The 21,332-nt window shown below is 45.1% G+C and overlaps 1 protein-coding gene across 2 annotated transcripts; it reads left to right on the top strand.

Moving 5' to 3' along the window:
• Nucleotides 1-8,509: 8,509 nt before the first annotated feature.
• Nucleotides 8,510-11,235, top strand: LOC112874659. Of its 2 annotated transcripts, XM_025938116.1 has the most exons (3): nt 9,001-9,727; nt 9,824-10,001; nt 10,874-11,235. In XM_025938116.1, exons 1-3 carry the CDS (start codon nt 9,667-9,669, stop codon nt 11,010-11,012), a joined length of 378 nt encoding a protein of 125 aa, XP_025793901.1. In that variant the 5' UTR covers nt 9,001-9,666; the 3' UTR covers nt 11,013-11,235. The 2 variants fall into 2 exon arrangements, 1 of the variants encoding a protein (XP_025793901.1); XR_003225012.1 differs by lacking the exon at nt 9,001-9,727 and adding an exon at nt 8,510-8,851 and having other exon boundaries at nt 9,824-11,235.
• Nucleotides 11,236-21,332: the final 10,097 nt, after the last annotated feature.

Raw genomic sequence — 21,332 nt, 5'->3', positions numbered from 1 at the left:
CAATGTTAATAATGCTGAAATCACTTATGTTGATCTGATCCCCAAGTTTATTCAATGACCCTTTCCTGATTCCCAGATTCAATAGAGAAGGCATCAATACGTAGTAGCTCTGCGGATGCTCCTTCAGTTGTGCCTTGTATTTCAACAATTATCAGGTGGGGTTACTGCGACCCCGTAGGCTGCAAGATTGAATGCAGGTTCTTATCGGGCCGGGAAGATGGCTACTGCGCTCTCCTAGGTTGCTCATGCAAGAGGTGTGGAAATGCTTTTCGTCCAATAATTCATAAGGCAATGTAATACTTAGAAGTAGCGCCATCCATCAGAAAAGCAATATACAATATGAACCTATGTCATTCTAGGAGTTTCATAAATAAAAGGCAGGGTGCAACTGTATACGCCCTCCTTCTCGAAAAACATGACGTTGAGATTGATAGCTTTTGCGCTTTTATGAGTGGAGGTAGCATTACAAACAAGAACTTGTAAGGCATAATAGGCATTTTCATCCCTAAACTTTGGCCCAAGGCTCAATTTGGTCCATCAACTATCAAAACGGTTATTTTAGTCCTGAACTTTCTTTTTAGTCTCAATTTCATCTCTTGTCTTATTTGGCATGTCATGTTGTCACGCTATGTTATCGAAGAGTCCTCCAAGATGAACAAGCACCGAATTGATCCTATTTATACCCATCCCCTCATTTCTTCTTTGTTAGGCTAGGCAACCTATACATGAGTAAAGACACAACAACGTAGTCATGCAACTACACTATTTATCAGACCTGGGGCTACAGGACTGCGCACATAGCATAGAATATTCTGGAATAAGGGATGGGGCATGTCCCATACCTTATATCTGTTGTAACTACTCATATGCAAGTAGGACTAGTCGGAATAGAAGAAAATTACCCAAGTAGTACTCAGGTTGGACTCCTAAGCTAGTATCGGGCTAGGATTCCATATGATGAGGACATCACTCATTTGGATGCACACAACACTTCTTCACTGGACATTCAAGGTCCAATCACTAGAGCTCATGCACGATAATTGAATTTAGAGGTGAGCTCGTTGCTAAGCACTTCAACTTATGATTTTTGAGAATAGATTGCTACCTAATGATTATATTGTGATTAGGAACCAAGGAGAGAACCAGGAGATGCATGGAGAAGGGCTTGGAGGTGTGGAGGTACAGCATGGGAGTGCAAGCCAAGTTGGAGACCCAATCCAAGTCGACTTCGAGTCCACCTCGGAGTCCAGAAGCAGTTTGCCTTACATTGGACGCCCAGGACACAAACAGAGTTGGATTTGGACGTTCTATATATGGTTGGAACCAGAACTTCATAAGGCTTCCAATGGCACTGGTCCCACATCAAAATTCCTTCTAAATCGACGGAATCATCGAAAGAAGTGGACATCCAGAATTTGTCAGGGTGCTACGTCACCATCTTTTGGGCCGCTGGCCCGTGTATCGTGTTGGAGCCCGTTAGGGTTACGTCCAGGGGACTTGCATGCACTTAACTCCTTTTTATTCAGTAGCCATTACCACTTTAGGGTTTGGGTTTTGCTTAGATTCAATCTGTCATCAAATAGTGTCGCCATTCATCGGTTTGTGAGACCCCAACTTGTGAGTTTAATCATTCACCTGCAAATTGGTTGCATTCTTCCTTGTTCTTGCTTGTGTTCTTTGATTCTCAAGCAAGGATTAGCCTTCTTGGCAAGGTCGACCGAGCACTGCTGGTTGATAATCAGAGAAGATGTTGTGCTGCAATTGCGGGATTCGGAACGTGTTGTTCAGAAGCCGGATCGAATTGTGTAGCGACTCCACCAAATCGAGAGCTATTAGAACCTTTCGGAAGATTGGGAACCCTAATCTACATCAAGTGGTATCCAGAGATAGGTTTACCATCAGGTTTATCTTACCCTTATTAGATTTATTTTTCCTTCGTCCTGGAGTCCACAGAAAAGCCAAAAAATTTTATCTCCTTCCTATACCGTGTTTAGCCGTTTGCATAATTCTATTTCAGAGTCCATAGTGTTGAGTTTGTATCCTAGTTCGTGTCTTTATTGCTGGTTTAGTTTGTGTTTTAGTTCAGTTGTGTTTTCCTTTTCCGCTGCCATCGTTTCCACATTTGTTTTCCCCACCCGATTCGTATCCGATTCCGATTCAACCACCAGCAAATCCTAATTCGGAGGGTCTTCCTTAAAACGGGTATAACTTCACTCAGAACTCCGATTGAGGTGAATTTTTTTTCGGAAAGCTCTTAAAAAATTGCACATACAATTCCATGGCAATGCCAGGTGCGGCAATCTCAAAAAAATTAAAAAAAATCCGGAAGGCACTTGATTCGAGCTCCAAAGTTCCAACACCAGTTTTTCCAAACGCTCGCGAATTTCTACCGATCACATCTTTTATCGGTTTGAGCTGATCCTTGGTGTTGTTCCTATTCTTATGCCCCTGGTTGAGAAAAAAAATATCAAAACAACAAAAGCAGAAAACAAAAATTTGATTTCTACTAGTGCTAAAAGACAAAACAGGAGGCTTTCACCTGTTGTTTCTCATAGTGCTGCTGGATACTTGTTGATCTTGTCATTGTTGTTCTTCATATTCATCCTTATGCCTTCTTGTTGACACTACTGTTCTAAGGACATGAGTAGACTAGCAATTAAGGACTAGTAGCTTTGGACATTGATTCAGCATTACTATCTGTTATTGAATTGTGTTCCACTCACATATTTAGCCTTCATATAGCCCCACATAAAACTTCTGGACAACAGGTTTTTGACCCTTGCAATCGCAGAGCATGCTCCCAGGTATCCTTAGCCTTGCTGGTAAGACCCTTGTAAGAGCTTGGTAAGGTGTTTTTCTATTGCGGTGTTGATTGAGATGCACCACTGTCCCTATGTAATAGATTATTAGGGATAACCTTCACTATTTGTTCCTGTTCTTATGTCTACAATGGCAGGTGATGATGGATGTGGCACCCCCAAAGACTTCCATGAGTGTGTGAGCCATGATCAACTACGTGAGGCCATCGAGCAGGGGCAGCAGGTGATGACAAACACTATCACCCAGGCAATCACCACCGCCATCAAGGACCTCAGGCTTTATGAATCCATTGAGCGCTTGGATAAATGGATATCCACTCTAACCGATAGGGTGGTTGCGTTGGAAACTCGTCCCCCACCCAATGAAGATAACGACGTGGTCTATGATGTTCATGGTAACATAGATGAAGCAGCCACCAGAGACGCGCGACTTCGACGTCGTCTACGAACCAACACCATAGGTATGGGTGGTAATCATAACCATGCTCCTGATGACCCTTATGCTAAGATTAAATTCAGTATACCTTCATTTTCTGGACATTATGATGCTGAGGGACATATTGATTGGGAGATGACTGTCGAGCAGAAATTTAGTGCCCATCTTGTACCTGAACAACATAGAGTTTGACAAGCCACTAGTGAATTTAAGGATTTTGCTATCATTTGGTGGACTAGTTTAACTTCAGCAGGGCTTGCACCTACTACTGGGCAGAACTTAAGGTTGCTATGCGTGATAGATTTGTTCCCCCTTCTTATCATAGAGATCTGCGTAAGAGCTTGATGCGCTTAGAACAGGGAGATAAGTCTATATAGGACTATTATGGTGAGCTTCAAAAGGGTTTGATGCGTTGTAGCATAGTAGAGGGAACTGAGGATTCTATTTGTCATTTTTACTCGGGTTTGCGGTGTGATATTCAGGACATAGTGGATTATAAGGAGTTTAACATCGTCAACCAGTTGTTTCAGTTGGCTATGTTTATAGAAAAGGAGTTGCAGGGATGTGCTTTGCAGGGCATGAGCAAGGTTGGCACCACATACACTCCGCGTTCGATGCCATCATCCAGGCTGACCAGACCCTCCTCTTTTCGGGCGCCTCCTCCAATGAGCAAGCGACCAGCAGATGCCGGAGTTGCTGCACCGCCTAAACCTTCAGATTCAGGTAAAAAGTCTTTCTAGGTTCCAATAGGTGCATCCTCTGTGGCTTCTACAGGACACATGACCGGACTTCAGTGCCACCATTGCCTTGGTTTTGGCCATGTGCGGAAGGATTGCCCAAGTCAGCAGGCATACATGGCTACAGACGATGGGTACATCAGCACCTCCAACATGGAAGATGACGCAGCAGAAGATGCTACTGCGGAGGATGGTGATGTCCTTGGTAGCGAGGACACGGCGGCTTTTAGGAGCATCATCGTGCACTGAGTACTCAGCACGCAGTTACAACAACCACAGAAGCTTCAATGCCATAATTTATTCCAGACTTTCTTCATCATCAACAATCGACGAGCACGTGTCATCATTGATGGAGGTAGCTGCAATAATTTGTTGAGTTCAGATTTGGTCAAGAAGTTAGGCTTGACCATACGCCCCCACCCCCATCCATACCATCTTATGTGGTTTAATGATGCTGGAAAAGCTAAGGTAATACATACTTGCAGAGTTTCATTTTCCATTAGTTCCAATTCTAGTTCTGTTGATTGTGATATGGTACCTATGGAAGCTTGTTCAATTTTATTGGGTCATCCTTGGGAATTTGATAATGATGCTACACACCATGGTCGAAGTAATACATACACTTTTATGCATAAATGAAAGAAAATTACTTTGTTACCTTTGACCCCTGCTGAAATTGTACAAGCTGATAAAGAGCGAGCTGCTAGTTCGAATGATACTAATTCTGAAAATTAGCAAGTTGCTAAGTCTCTTTACCCACCTAAAAAGGATAAATAAATTAAATTGAAGGGTGTCATGCTTGCCAGAAAATATGACCTTGCTGAACTTTCTGATGATGATGTTTGCTATGCTTTGGTGTGCACGCAGACCTTGTTTTCACTTGATAATATTGCTAGCTCGATACCTCATGTTGCCACTAACCTTTTGCAGGAGTATAAGGACATTTTTCCATCTGAGATACCACCAGGACTACCACCTATGAGAGGGATTGAGCATTAAATTGATTTGATTCTGGGTGCAACTTTGCCAAACCGTGCTGCTTATAGAACCAACCCCGAGGAGACTAAGGAAATTCAGCGACAAGTCCAAGACCTTTTGGACCGTGAGTATGTACATGAAAGTCTTAGTCCTTGTGCCGTTCCTGTTCTTTTGGTTCCTAAGAAAGATGGTACTTGGCGTATGTGTGTTGATTGTAGAGCTATCTATAATATTAATATTCGGTATCGTCATCCTATTCCTACGCTAGACGACATGCTTGATAAGTTGTGTGGCTCTATCATTTTCACAAAAATTGACTTGCGTAGTGGCTACCACCAAATTTGAATGAAACTTGGAGATGAATGGAAAACAGGTTTTAAAACCAAATTCGGGTTGTATGAATGGTTAGTAATGCCTTTCGGTTTAACTAATGCACCTAGTACTTTCATGCGATTAATGAATGAGGTTTTGAGGCTTTTTATTGGTCAATTTGTGGTGGTTTACTTTGATGATATCTTGATTTATAGCAAGTCTTTGGATGAACATATGGATCACTTACGTGCTGTTTTTAATGCTTTACGAGATGCACGTTTATTTGCTAACCTTGAGAAGTGCATCTTTTGCACGGATCGAGTCTCTTTCCTTGGATATGTTGTAACTCCACAAGGAATTGAGGTAGATGAGACAAAAATTGAAGCCATAAAGAGCTAGCCGACTGCCCAATCCATCACACAGGTGAGGAGTTTTCTTGGTCTTGCAGGTTTCTATCGCCACTTTGTCAAAGATTTCAGCACCATCGCTACGCCGCTGCACGAGTTGACAAAGAAGGGTGTGGTGTTTCGTTGGGGACAAAAACAAGAGGAGTCCTTTGCCACTTTGAAGGACAAGCTTACGCACGCGCCACTGCTGCAACTTCCAAATTTTGGTAACACTTTTGAGCTTGAATGTGATGCTAGTGGAATTGGCATTGGTGGTGTTTTGATGCAAGATGGTAAGCCTGTTGCATACTTTAGCGAAAAATTGCATGGTCGTGTTCTAAATTACTCTACGTATGATAAGGAATTGTATGCTCTTGTACGTTCTTTAGAGACGTGGTGTCATTATTTGTGGACTAAGGAATTTGTTATACATTCTAATCATGAATCGTTTAAGTACCTTCATTCTCAAAACAATCTGAACCGTAGACATGCTAAATGGGTTGAATTTATTGAGTCTTTTTCTTACATCATCTGACATAAGAAAGGGAAGGATAATATAATTGTTGATGCTTTGTCTAGACGATATACCTTGTTGTCCCAACTTGATTGTCGGACTTGAATCAATTAAAGAACAATATGCGCTTGACCCTGATTTTAGAGATGTCTTGCTGAATTGTAATGAGGGATGTACATGGAACAAGTTCGTGGTCAATGATGGGTTTGTGTTTAGAGCTAACCGCTTGTGTATTCCAGTTGGTTTCGTTCATCTTTTGTTGATGCAGGAGCGCATGGAGGAGGATTGATGGGGCATTATGGTGCTAAGAAGATGGAAGATGTTTTGGCCTCACATTTCTTTTGGCCAAAGATGAGGAGAGACGTTGAGCGGTTCGTCAGTCGCTGCACTACATGTCAAAAAGCTAAGTCTCGGTTGAATCCACATGGTTTGCACATACCTCTTCCTGTTCCTTCTATACCATGGGCGGATATTTCTATGGTTTTGTGTTGGGTTTGCCTCGGACTAAGAGGGAGAGGGATAGCATTTTTGTTGTGGTAGATCAATTTTCTAAGATGACACATTTTATACCATATCATAAAAGTGATGATGCTGTCCATATTGCTGACCTCTTTTCCAAAGAGATTGTACGTTTGTATGGTATGCATTCTACTATTGTTTCAGATCGTGATGCAAAATTCTTGAGTCATTTTTGGCGAACTTTCTGGAACAAGTTGGGTACCAAATTATTATTTTCTACCACTTGTCACCCACAAACAGATGGACAAACGAAGGTGGTAAATCGCACCTTAGGCACCATGTTGAGGGCTGTTTTGAAGAAGAATTTGAAAATGTAGGAAGAATGTTTGCCTCATGTGTAGTTTGCATACAATCGGGCAATACATTCTACAACCAAGGTAAGTCCTTTTCAGGTGGTGTATGGTTTCAACCCCTGTGCTCCTATTGATATTTTGCCTTTGCCTACTAGTGAAAGGATTCATAGTGATGCAAAAGAACATGCTGATTTTATTTTGCAAATGCATGAAACAACTAAGCACAACATTGAAAAGATGAATGAAAAGTATAGAATTGCTGGTAGTAAAGGTAGAAAGGAAGTTAAGCTTGAACCGGGTGATTTAGTTTGGTTGCATCTGAGAAAGGATAGCTTTCCAGATTTGAGAAAGTCTAAGTTGATACCTAGAGTTGATGGTCCTTTTAAAATAATTGAGTAGATTAATGATAATGCATATAAACTTGAGTTGCCTCCCGAGTTCGGGGTTAGTCCTACCTTTAACATTTCAGATCTGAAGCCTTACTTGGGAGAAGAAGGCTTCTAGGGTCCTTCTAGTGTTTACCTACCTCGTGCATAGGCCTTGCAAATGTTCTAAGACAGGCCCAAATGAAGTTTCCATAAAAGCAAGCTGTTTATGTCCTATTTCCTAAAATTAAGCCCAAACCCAATGCCATGGCAGCCGCAATAGGAGTTCCTCTATCATTGTTGTTGCATCCGGACTCATTGTCATTCTCTCATCTGAGTCAAGTATTTCTGGATGAGGAACGAGAGGAGGTGGACCAGCCCCTGTTGGACTCAAAGCCAACATGTTTGAAATGCTTAGAAGGACATCCAGATAATGATTCCATTTGGTTGGAGTCATCAGTGCTAGATGAGGAGGGGAATTGGAGGAGACGAGTGTGGAGGATGATTAGGTGTAGGATGAGGCGGAAGCAAATACGGTGGAGGTCAATTTTGAGCTTAACAAGGATGTTGACCCCAAGGTTATCGCAATGGATGAGCCTACCGTGGTGGCCTTCCTGATGGACGCCATCACTGAGAACCAGTAGGTCATCATGGCGTTGGAGGTGGAGCATGCTAGCAATAGCAGTAGGGTCACCCCTTGACTTGAATGTGGCTAGGGTTTACACTTCTATGCTTGTGAGTGACATGCACAACATGATTGTGCCCTCATATTTTGCGAATATCTCAGATTTTTCCCTACAAGGTGAACTATTGCACTTACCTACAAAAAACAGGTGAACTATCGCACGACAAGCAAATGTCCACTTCAGCCATCATATTTGTCTAATTTTGACCCCCCCTCCTCCCAACTCCAAGACTGTGCTAAAGTTGGTCCCTTAACTATCAAAACTCTAGGAAATTTATATCTTGTACAATGGATTCAAACTTACATAGTGGTTATCTCAACATGGTATTGAGGTGAAGCGGCACCAACTAAGCCATGAAGCAGCTTGGGTCCACGTGTCATGCCCTCTCTCAATCCCCTCCCCCTTCCTTCTTCCTCCTTTTGTCTTTCCTTAGTAGAAAGGAGGGGATGATACCGTGGGAGCTAACACCGCGGGTAAGAAGCACACCCCATCGTTGGTCTGTGCAACATGAGTGTGTCGGTACACCTACCACCCGATGAGGAGTCATAAGGGCCTGCCTTGATCTTATTGCTCCCGTCGCCGTCTGCTACGTTGCCTCGTCCTGATCTTAGGCCTTGGTGGCTGAGCCAATATGGCCGTGCAAGAGCAGCTTCTACTGCAAGCTCCATCATGGTGTCCATGCATCATACTCTACTCCAGGTGGGGAGAAGGGGAGCGACATCTCCGTCGATCGGTATGAGGATGACATCTCTATCCCCTAGTTCACGGTGACTGCTTGGGAAGGGGCCATGAAGATGAAGGTTCAGGTCCTCTTTCGCGTACCTTGCCTAGAGTTCTTCCGTGTTGAAACTACCATCAGCCATGGTACCTATTGGTAGTTTTTGGTTTGCCCCTATGAAATCTCAAAATCTCCATCTAATTTCTTATTTTTTGAGAGAGGGGGGGGGGGGGGGAAGTATGGCAGGTGGTGCAGCCACATCATGAATTAGTTATGAACAAAACCACTACCACATTGTTGGAAATACCACCAAAACGGGGCTTGGGGGTACAGATTGCTCGGTTTTGATAGTTGTGGGGCCAACTTTAGAGGGTTATGAGTTGGGGGCCAAAATTAGACAAATGTGATAATTGATGTGCCAAAAGTGGACGTTTTCCTTTCTCTAAAGACATGTAGATCAGTAAGTACTGATAAAATAATTCCTCCTTTATACAATAGAGGAGTTTGGAGCATGTGAACATAAATCTATCACACATTCTTTTTTAATATATAACCAGTAGGGGAGCTCTCCGCTCCTGTTTCATCAAAAAAAAATTGTTCTATGTTTTGCTTTACTATACACTACTAGATACTAATTGCTATGTTATTATCCGTGACAACCCTTTTGTGTCCCTTAATAATTAGAAGACAATGACATATCCATACACAGATTAGGCATGTTTTAATGCTAGTATTAATATGCTACCAGCTATCCGGTTCTCCACTATATGCAGAAATTAAACAGCTTCTAAATAGAAAAGGACTATAAATCTATGCTAATCCACCCCTCAAACACAAACTGGAAAAACTTCATTTTTTCATCCGTGGTTGCCATTTTACTTTTCACGTTCATAGCAGGCTAACATGAGGATGAAAATCCTAGTTTTGTTGCTACTGAACCTAGCTCTTTTGGTGCTGTCGTCAGGTCTTTCTCTATGACATTCTCAATGTTAATAATGCTGAAATCACTTATGTTGATCTGATCCCCAAGTTTATTCAATGACCCTTTCCTGATTCGCAGATTCAATAGAGAAGGCATCAATACGTAGTAGCTCTGCGGATGCTCCTTCAGTTGTGCCTTGCATTTCAACAATTATCAGGTGGGGTTACTGCGACCCCGTAGGCTGCAAGATTGAATGCAGGTTCTTATCGGGCCGGGAAGATGGCTACTGCGCTCTCCTAGGTTGCTCATGCAAGAGGTGTGGAAATGCTTTTCGTCCAATAATTGATAAGAAAATGTAATACTTAGAAGTAGCGCCATCCATCAGAAAAGCAATATACAATATGAACCTATGTCATTCCAGGAGTTTCATAAATAAAAGGCAGGGTGCAACTGTATACGCCCTCCTTCCCGAAAAACATGACGTTGAGATTGATAGCTTTTGCGCTTTTATGAGTGGAGGTAGCATTACAAACAAGAACTTGTAAGGCACAATAGGCATTTTCATCCCTAAACTTTCGCCCAAGGCTCAATTTGGTCCATCAACTATCAAAACGGTCATTTTAGTCCTCAAACTTTCTTTTTAGTCTCAATTTCATCTCTTTTCTTATTTGGCATGTCACGTGGTCACGCTATGTCATCGAAGAGTCCTCCAAGATGAACAAGCACCGAATTGATCCTATTTATACCCATCCCCTCATTTCTTCTTTGTTAGGCTAGGCAGCCTATACATGAGTAAAGACACAGCAACGTAGTCATGCAACTACACTATTTGTCAGACCCGGGGCTATGGGACTGCGCACATAGCATAGAATATTCTGGAATAAGGGATGGGGCATGTCCCATATCTTATATCTGTTGTAACTACTCGTATGCAAGTAGGACTAGTCGGAACAGAAGAAAATTACCCAAGTAGTACTCAGGTTGGACTCCTAAGCTAGTATCGGGCTAGGATTCCATACGATGAGGACATCACTCATTTGGATGCACACAACACTTCTTCACTGGACATTCAAGGTCCAATCACTAGAGCTCATGCACGACAATTGAATTTAGAGGTGAGCTCGTTCCTAAGCACTTTAACTTATGATTTGAGAATAGATTGCTACCTAATGATTATATTGTGATTAGGAACCATGGAGAGGACCAGAAGATGCATGGAGAAGGGCTTGGAGGTATGGAGGTACAGCATGGGAGTGCAAGCCAAGTTGGAGACCCAATCCAAGTCGACTTCGAGTCCACCTCGGAGTCTAGAAGCAGTCTGCCTTAAATTGGACGCCCAGGACACATACAAAGTCGGATTTGGATGTTCTATATATGGTTGGAACCAGAATTTCATAAGGCTTCCAATGGCACTGGTCCCACGTCAAAGTTCCTTCTAAGTCGACGGAATCATCAAAACAAGTGGACATCCAAAATCTGTCAGGGTGCTGCGTCACCATCTTTTGGGCCGCTGGCCCGTGTATCGTGTTGGAGCCCGTTAGGGTTGCGTCCATGGGATTTGCATGCCCTTAACTCCTTTTTATTCAGTAGCCATCACCACTTTAGGATTTGGGTCTTGCTTAGATTCAATCTGTGATCGAACAGTATCGCCATTCATCGGTTTGTGAGACCCCAACTTGTGAGTTTAATCATTCATCTGCAAATTGGTTGCATTCTTCCTTGTTCTTGTTGTGTTCTTTGATTCCCAAGCAAGGATTAGCCTTCTTGGTGAGGTTGACCGAGTACCACCGGTTGATAACTAGAGGAAACGTGTTGTTCAGAAGCCGGATTGAATTGTGTAGCGACTCCACCAAATCGAGAGCTATCTGAACCTTTTGGAAGATTGGGAACCCTAGTCTAAATCATCATGTAACCCTATCCTCCCATACTATATAACGGTGGGCAGGGACCTCCTCCAAACAATGATCACACCAATCATCATCTAAGGCAATATAAACCACCATACAGGACGTAGGGTATTACGCACATCGCGGCCCGAACCTATCTAAACCTTGTGTTACTTGCACATTCGAGTTCCTGATCTCGGCGACACCCTGCCTATAAGTCTACTGCCTTAGTGTATACCTAGGTAGGCATGCCGATAAAACACCGACAGCTGGTGCGCCAAGTAGAGGTGCTCATCGAAGATCCACCAGCGAATTCGATGGCATCATTCAACTCCGCTGCTGCACCTGAGGTGGGCGCCACCTTTTGTCTTCGGCTCCTGGGTCTACGTCGCTAATGGTCAAGGTGGCTTCAATAGTCACGTTGCCAACCCCAGGAAGCCAGAGGCACTGTCGCCCATCTTCAACCAAGATGTCGGCACTCTAACTGACAAGTCCTGCCAAATTTGACTTTTCGATCTAATCAGAAACTATGCTAGCCGTCTCCGAGCAATCCCTCATCCCCGGATCAGTAATGGCGATCTAATCACCGTAATTGATCGGGTGGACTGTAGCATCGCCAGATGCATCGAGCTTGCAGAGGCCGCTCGCCCATGCTCTTGAGACTCGGCTCCCACGACCCGGAACCGCTCTAAGACACGGCGTCCACTACACGGTAACACATGTGATATCTTTTCTGGAATTGATTTGGTTGACCGATCCATCACCGAGTGCATCAGGAGCACGGAAGCCACTCTTCAACACTCTAGCCCTTAGGGACTAGGCGCACCCACATCGGCGTTTGATCATGACTTCGACAACTTCATCAACAAATTCGGCGATTCACCGTTACCTGACTTGCCAGAGAAACCCGAGCCCAGTTCCGTGTTTGACCCCAAGTCTCTCTCCGCCCTGGAGGAGGACCTGGATCTCCTGCTACAACTTGGAGAAGGAGAAGCCACTGCTTGCCAGGGGGCTCCTGTCTTCGACGACTACTTAGACTCCGATGACCACATCACGCTTTTCTTAGGCGGACACCAGGCCTTGGCAAGGAAATGAAATCAGGTGGATGAGCTTATGTGACGGAAGGGCACAAAACCCTCCAAACCAATTGACATCAACCCACCATGCTATGCCACCAACCTCGACGAACTTCCATTCTAGGAAGGAAGGCCCCTCGACTCCTCCAACGAAGAAGGAAGTTTGATTAAGCCAAAAGTAGGAAATTTTCCACCTGAGCAAGAAATATTCATGGTTCGCATCGTGGAAATTCAGCCCACGGAATAAGAAGACTCGGAGCATCTCCAATTGGATGACTATTACATTTACAATGACTACATCTCCGATATGCCAGGGCAAGATACAGATATGATGATGAAATACGACAATCTAGAACTACCTGATCGTGTCCACAACATCGAGGATGTCGTGAAGATTGAAGATGAAGATGACGTTCAAAGAGAACGATGTAGGATCAGAAACACCAATGTTCCAAGGGCAGCAAACACACGATGGAGCGACAGCAGCACCAACCTGGCGACCTCTATGACGTCTCCACGACCGACCTCTGCAACATCTTCAACATCGGCCGGGACGCTCGCAATATCATCATCGCCCGGCAGCAGGAGCGTATCAAGGTAGAAGCTTATAGTCCCACCAATTACCACATCCCTCAAGACTACTTGAGCTCAACTTGGAAGCGCAAGACGGACGTCCCTAATGCAACGACGGAACAACCAACTTGAAGTAAGAAGACCTCCACCACACAAGAACACTTCGAGAGGGCTCTCCATGGGCATTGCCCGTGGCATCCGAACGACAGTCACTCTGCCTTTGAATGCCATAACCTCCGCAAGGCCCTGGGAGCCCCGCCACTCAAGAGCGTTAAGAAGAAGGACCACGAAGGGAGGCAGCCAAACTACTCGGACGACGAAGCACGAAAGAATTAGGACCTAATCTGAGGAGTTTTCTTTGAAGCTTTATTTTTTAGGGAATTTATGTGTATAACCATTATTTTGGAATAGAATTTTTGAAATGAGGGGTTCTTCGCATTTAAATCCAAAAATTTTGTTCATCGCTTGATCAAGGAATTAAAGTCACATTTTCCCTAAAGTAAAGTGAGAAGCAAATTTAAACTCTCTTGTTCTGATGAGCTAATAAGGACGCATCCGCCATGTGATTTTTGTCGGGAACCCTATCACAACCGAACTGCATGACCATCGATCAGGACATTCCTGTCTGAGTGGTCATTTCGTTTGAACATGATTAGTGGAACCTATCAACTAAACACACTATGAACAAGAAATTGACTTCAAAAGTTCATACGTCCAACTATTGATTCCAGCAACGACTCCAACTACTTGTCTCTTAAAGACAGTAGCTACGGAAGCAACTTCTGAAGGGGCCATCAAGCTCACATTTCCAGTAACCGCTATGACCATTTGTCTCTTGAAGATAGTAGCCATAAAAGCAACTGCTGAAGGGGTCACTAAGCCTGTTTTGCCAGTTGGGTTGTGTATATTTAACATAAGCACTAAATACGCCAACTGAAGAGGTCATCAAACCTATAATTCCAAACAAATCAGAGTACCGCATGATCGGACATTATCCGAAGAGTACCGCGTGATTGGACGTTAACTGATTAGTTTGTTGTATTCTTATAAGGAATATGTGATCGAACGGCAAGTTATCGACTAAATCTAAGGGTTCAATACTTAGAGTAGTGTGACCCAAATGTATCGATTCCATCTAAGACCTACGATCGTTGATACTACAAAGTAGTATTTAGAATAGATCACAAGGCAACAAGTAAATAAATTGTGGCAGAACCAACCTGAATTATACCGGCTCAAGTACGCGAGTCCACTCCCGAGGGCTCCAACGTGCTTCAAACGGTATAATCCCTTGGCCTGTCGGGTAACGTCCCGATAAACCACCGATACACAGGATCAAATAAGGTTACCTCACACGAAGGTGAGTCCAGAGATACAATCACCATCACATTTTTATATCATAGGGATTTACATTACAAGAGTTTCCAAAAGAAGTACGAAGTTCTAAATTTAGAAAAGAAATTACAAACTGTAAAGCTATGGTTTTAAGCAGCGGAAAACATACGCGATGATTACAACACGTCGTCAAGACGGATGTCATGCTAAGCCCGGGCACGACATCACTCGATATCACCAGTGCTGGCTAGGGACGGATCCCATTCCACGGACCAACCTTCTGAAAGAGCATAGGGCCAAGGCAAGGGAAGAGTAGGGTCTTCAAGACATTACCTGCAAAACATATAACTAGTAAGGCTGAGTATACTAATATTCAGCAAGGCTTACCCGGGATTGGGTATACTTTAGCCCATAACTAGACTTATGAAGGTTGATAATAGTTCTGGGTTTAGTTTTAGCTGAAAAGCAACTAAGATTAGATCCTTATTTTCAACTTTTAGCTTTCAAGTTCTATGTGATTATCCATTCTAGATAAGCACTTATAACTAAGCAAGCAAGGTAGAGCTCTTTATCTCAACCATCAGTATTACTCATCATATAGTTGCTCTTGTTACTCTGTGTGATAAAGGGATTAAGTAGTCTCAATCTTCGTGAGAGGCGGACGATTCTGAATCGAATTTAACCTTGCAAGGTAAACCTAACTCACACGCTTGGAAGCAACCATTTGCCTTTCATTCCGACTCGTGGATCAGATCCACCATAAGCGACTGCAGGACCATACGCACTTCCAAAGTGCAGGACATACGTCTGTAGCGCGACTACAAAACCCGTATTCCTGGTTGCCCTTGCAACACGTATTCCCCAGTCGAATCAAATAACCAGAAGAACCAAATACATGTGGTGGGAGGTATGTCCACTCCTCGGGCCGATTGGTTACTAGGCTTACCGCTTACCATATTTCGCGGCATGTGGCTAGTACTTTCAAACGCTTAACCCCGATCGGCACACACCGCGACCTTATCAATTTCAACAACACAGACGGGGTATCACCTCAACCATGATACCTCACAAAACTCTCGTCCGTCATCCTTATAGTGATAACAGGAATGTAAACATTACAACTCCTATATCGCGCGAGTGACAGGAAATCACCCGACTTCTACCGGTTCTATTAGCAAAGCATCTATTCGACATGACCTCAGGTGCAATACATTGGTTCCTAGGATTCATGCATCTAGGGTTTCAAGCAATTCCTAAGAACTTAATGCATAGAATTACATAAATACATATAGATTGCAGTGTAATTAAAATAGTGGGTTATGTCCGGGGCTTGCCTTTATTGGTGGATATCTTCCGAACTTTGGTTCGGGGCTTCAGTTAATCCATTGGTGACATTCACTTGGTCTTCAGGAACATCCTCTGCAGACTCCTGGGAGATCTTGTAGGTACCGTGTGCGGAAGTAGTCGTATCTACATGCCATGCAACATTTCATTCAAAGTGTGCACATAAAACTACCTTACTTCACAATACAGTTGCAATCCAGCACTCATATAACCCACTATTCAAACCAAAAAGATCTGAAACTAAACTTAGATCGAGCTCTAGGTGGACAACTAATTAGAATCGGCTACTTGTTGAAGATTACAACAGAGCCGATGGGAACAAGGGTTTAGCCGATTGATGAGTGCATCGGGTTCCTAGATGATCGATGAAACCATCAATTACTTTGGCAGAAGGATGATTCCTAAAGCAGTTGTGTCTTGACTGAGATGTGCTTAAGTGTTATCCTAGGTAACTAGGTGTGGTTGTATCGGCTTGATTACATCAGCACATCAATTGAGTGACGTACAGCCGATTGGAATGTGGTTAAGGGTATGTGACCGATAAGTATAAAGCCGACCTCTCAGTCGATAAATCGACTGATAGAAGTGTGTGGATAAAGATGGGAAACTAAGGATCGATCGGTCGTGTTTGACCGATATGGAAAAGCAACCAAAATTGGCTTGGGTCGGTCGATGGCAAGAACCCTAAGATTGTGTGTCTCTCAGATACATCGACTCTGTGCAGTTGATGTAGGACAGAACAAAATAATTGTATCGGCAGTAGCCAATACTAGAAAGGTAACAATCGTATCAGCTAACCAGCCGATGGTAGAAGTATCGATTGACAGCTGTTACACAGGAACATCATAGACTTAAGGAAACGGATGCTTAGCGGCTGAGCTAATAGCCGCCATTGAAGCATAGTTACAGAGATGTATTAGCTAAGCAGCAAATACACCTAAAATAACAAGGATCTTTATACGGAAAGGACATTAAGAAGAACGCAATCAAGACCAGAATAACGTCTTGATGGCAGGGATATGAGTACTCGTGTGATAGGATTAACTAAATATCACACATCCTTACTGGAGACATACATCCTATGATTAACCCTTTAGCTACAACACATGCATATCACATAGGATACAAATACAGCACACATTTCCTGATATTTAACATAGGCCACACTTCAAAGACCTTCAGCTCAAGATCACAATATAAAATTTGTAGATTTTGACTTAGGGTTTCAAACAAAGCTGATTTTGTACTTTTATGAACTTCTTACAAAAATCTATAAAATGTAGAAGTTCATTGATTTGAAATAAAGAAAGTTCTGGAAATCTTATAGAAAACACCCTAAAACTTTCTAAATTAAAGCAATTAAGTCCCTGGTCGGGGAGAAACAGAGAACAGGAAAAATAACAACGATGTTCCGGCAAATAGTCGCAGGTATTAGGAAGATTCAATGGATCAGGGCAAACCTTGGGATAGCCTTGGTTATGAAGGAGAACACGTGGAAAGTAAATTCCCGTGGTGAATAGGATCGGCGATAAGATGAGCTCGACGATGACGAGATTTCGGGGTTGACGAAGAAATTTGCCGGGCAGGGTTGCCGTGGGTGGAAGATGGCCGAAGGGATAATCCGCGCGGTGATTTGTGATCTTGCTCGGCGATCGACGAGGAATAGGAGCTGCTGGATGTCGTGGATCCCTGGGACGAAACGACAGAGCCGGATTGGTTCGCTAGGACAACTCCTCTGCGAACCTCCAGGGTCCAACTGCTCACGAGCTGAGCCGGCCACCGGTAGAACGCTTCCGCTTGCACTCGCGAACGTGCCGGTTCAATTCCGCTCGGACTTCCGCATGGATCAAGAGAGCTTGCCATACCTAGCTGCACCTAGCTCCTCCGAGCTCGTCGCACCAGGTCACTGCCTCCGCTTCGTCGCCTTTCCTTTCGGCTCGTCCCGCCATAACTACTCCTCCGCCTTCGATAGGACCGTGGTTTGCTTGCATTAGAGCCGTGCTTTCCGTTGTTCTTTCCTCGACGGCCTCTAATGTCCATCACGCGCGACCCTCCTGCACACCAACTCGGTCGCGGCCTGAGCTCGCCCAGCGGGAACACCGTCATGCGCTGCACGCCGCCGCTCTGCACGTCGTTGCCCTGCATAGCTCTTCCTCCTTCTTCCGTTGTTGGTCACGCGCTCGCTTTGGCCTTGCCGTGCCTTAGCTGCGCGCTGCTCTGCTCTGCTGCGCACGCGTTGCTCCACTCGCACGCTTAGGCCACTCCGCGCGCTATTGCTTGCTCCGGCTGCTCGCCTCCGCGCGAGTGCGGGTTCCGCACCTGCCGCGCTCGCGCGCATCCCGCACGCCTGGCCTGCCTCTGCATCCGAGCCAGCGCGCTCCTGTTCCAACGCTGCGCATCGAATCTGCCTCCTGCTCTAACCGCCTTGCCGTGGCGCAGCTGCTTCTTCCGAATTCACTGTGCTATAACCGCCTCTCCGCTCCTCTGCTCCTTTGCACGTGTTTCTGCTGCACACCCACGTCCACTTATCTAGTGTTGCTGATTGAACCAAAACAAATGAGTACCCCAATGTTAGCTGACGCCCATTTGGAATTAGGCGCGTTGCAGTCAGCCCAAAAGCAATTTTCACTTCTGTGCAACAATTCCTTCAGTCTTGCCATCGTTGCTGAGGCCCTATCACACCCGATTTATAGAGAACATAAATCGAGCAATCATATATGCGCTAGGATCAAGTCACGCATATATACAACAGAACCATCAAGATATCACAACATATATCACGAATAACAGTAACATAAATCGTAAATGAATTATTTTATTACAACCGAATTAAGAATCGGTTCAAGAATTGCGGAAGCGTAAAATGAAGTACATGAAGAGTAGGGCGCCACAGGGACGTCGACTGGGAGACAAAAGCCTAGAAGTTGTCGAAGCCGCTGACGTAGTCCTCCACGTTGCCGGGCACTGAGCAGCAGTCGAAGATATCCAAGAGAACAGAAGGGTAGAGAGGCAAGTGTGAGTACCAACCAGTACTCAACAAGTATAACACAAACTATGAGGCTCTAAGGTTGGCTGACTCAACTGCATTAGCTTTTAGTCTTGGCAAAATTTTATTAAAGCTAATTACTACAAGTGGATGAATTACCATAAACCCATATTGCATAATAAATTAATTAATATTAATTAAGAACTACTAAAAACCAACCAAACCAAAACCACCCGGGGAAACCTCCCTAATCAAAGGTTGATAACCCCACTAATCAGACGGAGGATCTGCGCCGCTCATGACTGTGAGCACAGCTGATATATCAGTTTTACACTCTCGAGAGGTTGCACAACTTTACCCACAAGTCGTGAGCTACGCTAGTGGTTCATCACACTTCCTTAGGTGAGATGGCTAGCAAGCACACTACGAGACCGTTACAAAGGATCACGTTAGTAAGGTGTAACCGCTAAGGATTCTGGATCAGCAACGATGGGGCCCACCTCCGGGGGTACAAGACACACAGCACAGACCAAGCCGGAGGAGCAGGGACCATTGAAGCTTACCACCCCTCTTGCCCACGCAGGTAAGTTACTCCCGAACCAAAATGACCTAATTAGTAAGTCAAGACCGTCCCATTCCAGTCTTGTGGTTGCGCGGTTATCCCAGGTTGTCGCTCTATGAACCGGTCCTTATGGAGAGTGGCCAACCAAGCACTAAGCACCGTGCTGGCCCCCTAAACCAAGTTTCTAACAAAAACATATTTTACGGAGACGTGAGCCACTCAAGCACACAGCACAGAGGGCCACGCTCAGGACTAAGTTGCATAAGACCATTAATCAAATTAATTAACAAGGACCAAGTGTGTTATAGCGCAGCAACCTAGCAAAACTAACCAAAATGCAACCCAAAGGATATATATAAAGGATATAAAGTGGCTAGGAAATCCTTATAGGCATACAGAATTAAAATGCAGCATGAAATTGTATTAAAAAGTGATAGGAGGTTCATGTTATACTTGCCTTCCTCAAAGTTCTTCTGCTGCTGCTCAAAAGCTTCAGAAGATGGTGGCTCCTAGTACTCGTCCAAAGGTTCAGCGTCAACTCACGATCGCAACGCCAAAACATGGTCCAACACATACACATACATGCAAACAAGGACAAAAGATAAGAAAAAGTACAACATTACATAAAAACAGCACAAAAAACTATGGTAGAGCTGTTCTACGTGTTACAACAATCGCGTGAGCGCAAGAATCAACTAAAACGGAGCTAAGACGCGAAATCTAGGGTTAAAACAAGGTCCAGGGACCTTTCTGCAAGAAAACAGAACTTCCAGGGGGGTTCTGGGCAAAAACCAGGAACCTCAACGTAATTAAAGGCTAGACCTGGGGCCTAACCCGTGAAAACACAGGGCATGGACGGCGGACCCAATTTCCAGAGAACTCAAGGGGCTCCGGTGCGAAAAAACAGGACCTAGCTGGAATTTCTTTGAACGAAGGTGGACTGCGGGTTGATTCCAAGGAAGTTCAGGGGCTCTTTAACAAAACTGCCACGGCTTAAGGGGTTCGCGGCATCTAATCTGGGCGGTTGGATCTAAATCGAACGGTTCGAACGCATTCCGGTTCGGACGGTCCGATCTGAACAGCGGTGGTCCGGACGGTCCGATCTGGACAGCGCGGTTCGGACTGGTCCGATCCGACAGAACGCGGCCGGCGGCGGGGGGGGGGGGTCGCCGGAGATCGGTTTCCGTGGCGGCGCGCCACCGGAGCTGGGCAAAATCAATGCTCCGGAGGTCAAATCGAACGGGGCTTGGGTCTGGAAGGTTCAGCGCGACCTGGGGAAACCACCTAAGGTTAAGGCGGAACGCGGGAAGGGCTCAGGCTGTGCACACGACGATGGTGGCGGGTCAGCACAGCGGCGCATCGCCGGCGCGCGCGTTCCGGCCACAAGAGCGAGCTTTGGTCTACGACATCTAGCGCAAGACGACCAGGGGAACGATGTGGTGCTCACCGAGGGCCTGAACGGGCTGGAGAGGCAGCGTAAGATGGTCGGCGACGAGGTCCGAGCGGCGGAAACAGGCGGCACTCGAGGGGAAGGCTGCTGCAGGGGGTCCTCCGGCTTCTGATCACCATGGGTCAGCTCGGGGTGTTCCTGCAGAGGTGCCACGGGGGTTAAGAGGGTCGTAGGGCTAACGGCGGTGAGGAATCGAGATGGCGGAGCTTCTCACCGGTGGCGGGTCCCATTCAAATTCCGGCAAGTGCACGGGTCGGGGTCACGAGGGAAGAGCTTGGGAAGCTTCTTGGCAGTGAGGTGAAGCTCAGGTGGGGGTTGGCTGGGGCTGGGGCGCAGCAGGGCGGCCGGTCCACGGTGAAGCAGGAAGCTTTGCGCGGCAGAGCAAGCGGCGACGGCGCTAGGGTTCGGTGTGGCTGCAGCGGGGTAGGGGTAAGG

This window comes from Panicum hallii, chromosome 1 (assembly GCF_002211085.1).
Source record: "Panicum hallii strain FIL2 chromosome 1, PHallii_v3.1, whole genome shotgun sequence".
Lineage (NCBI taxonomy): Eukaryota > Viridiplantae > Streptophyta > Magnoliopsida > Poales > Poaceae > Panicum > Panicum hallii.
This window is presented reverse-complemented; position numbering and strand designations above follow the sequence as displayed.

Excerpts from the sequence above, each read along its gene's own strand:
- LOC112874659 (XM_025938116.1), top strand. The coding sequence starts at position 9,667 with ATGAGGATGAAAATCCTAGTTTTGTTGCTACTGAACCTAGCTCTTTTG. Across the intron at positions 9,728-9,823 it reads TCTTTTGGTGCTGTCGTCAG|ATTCAATAGAGAAGGCATCA; the intron begins GTCTTTCTCTAT and ends CCTGATTCGCAG. Across the intron at positions 10,002-10,873 it reads CTAGGTTGCTCATGCAAGAG|GAACCATGGAGAGGACCAGA; the intron begins GTGTGGAAATGC and ends TATTGTGATTAG.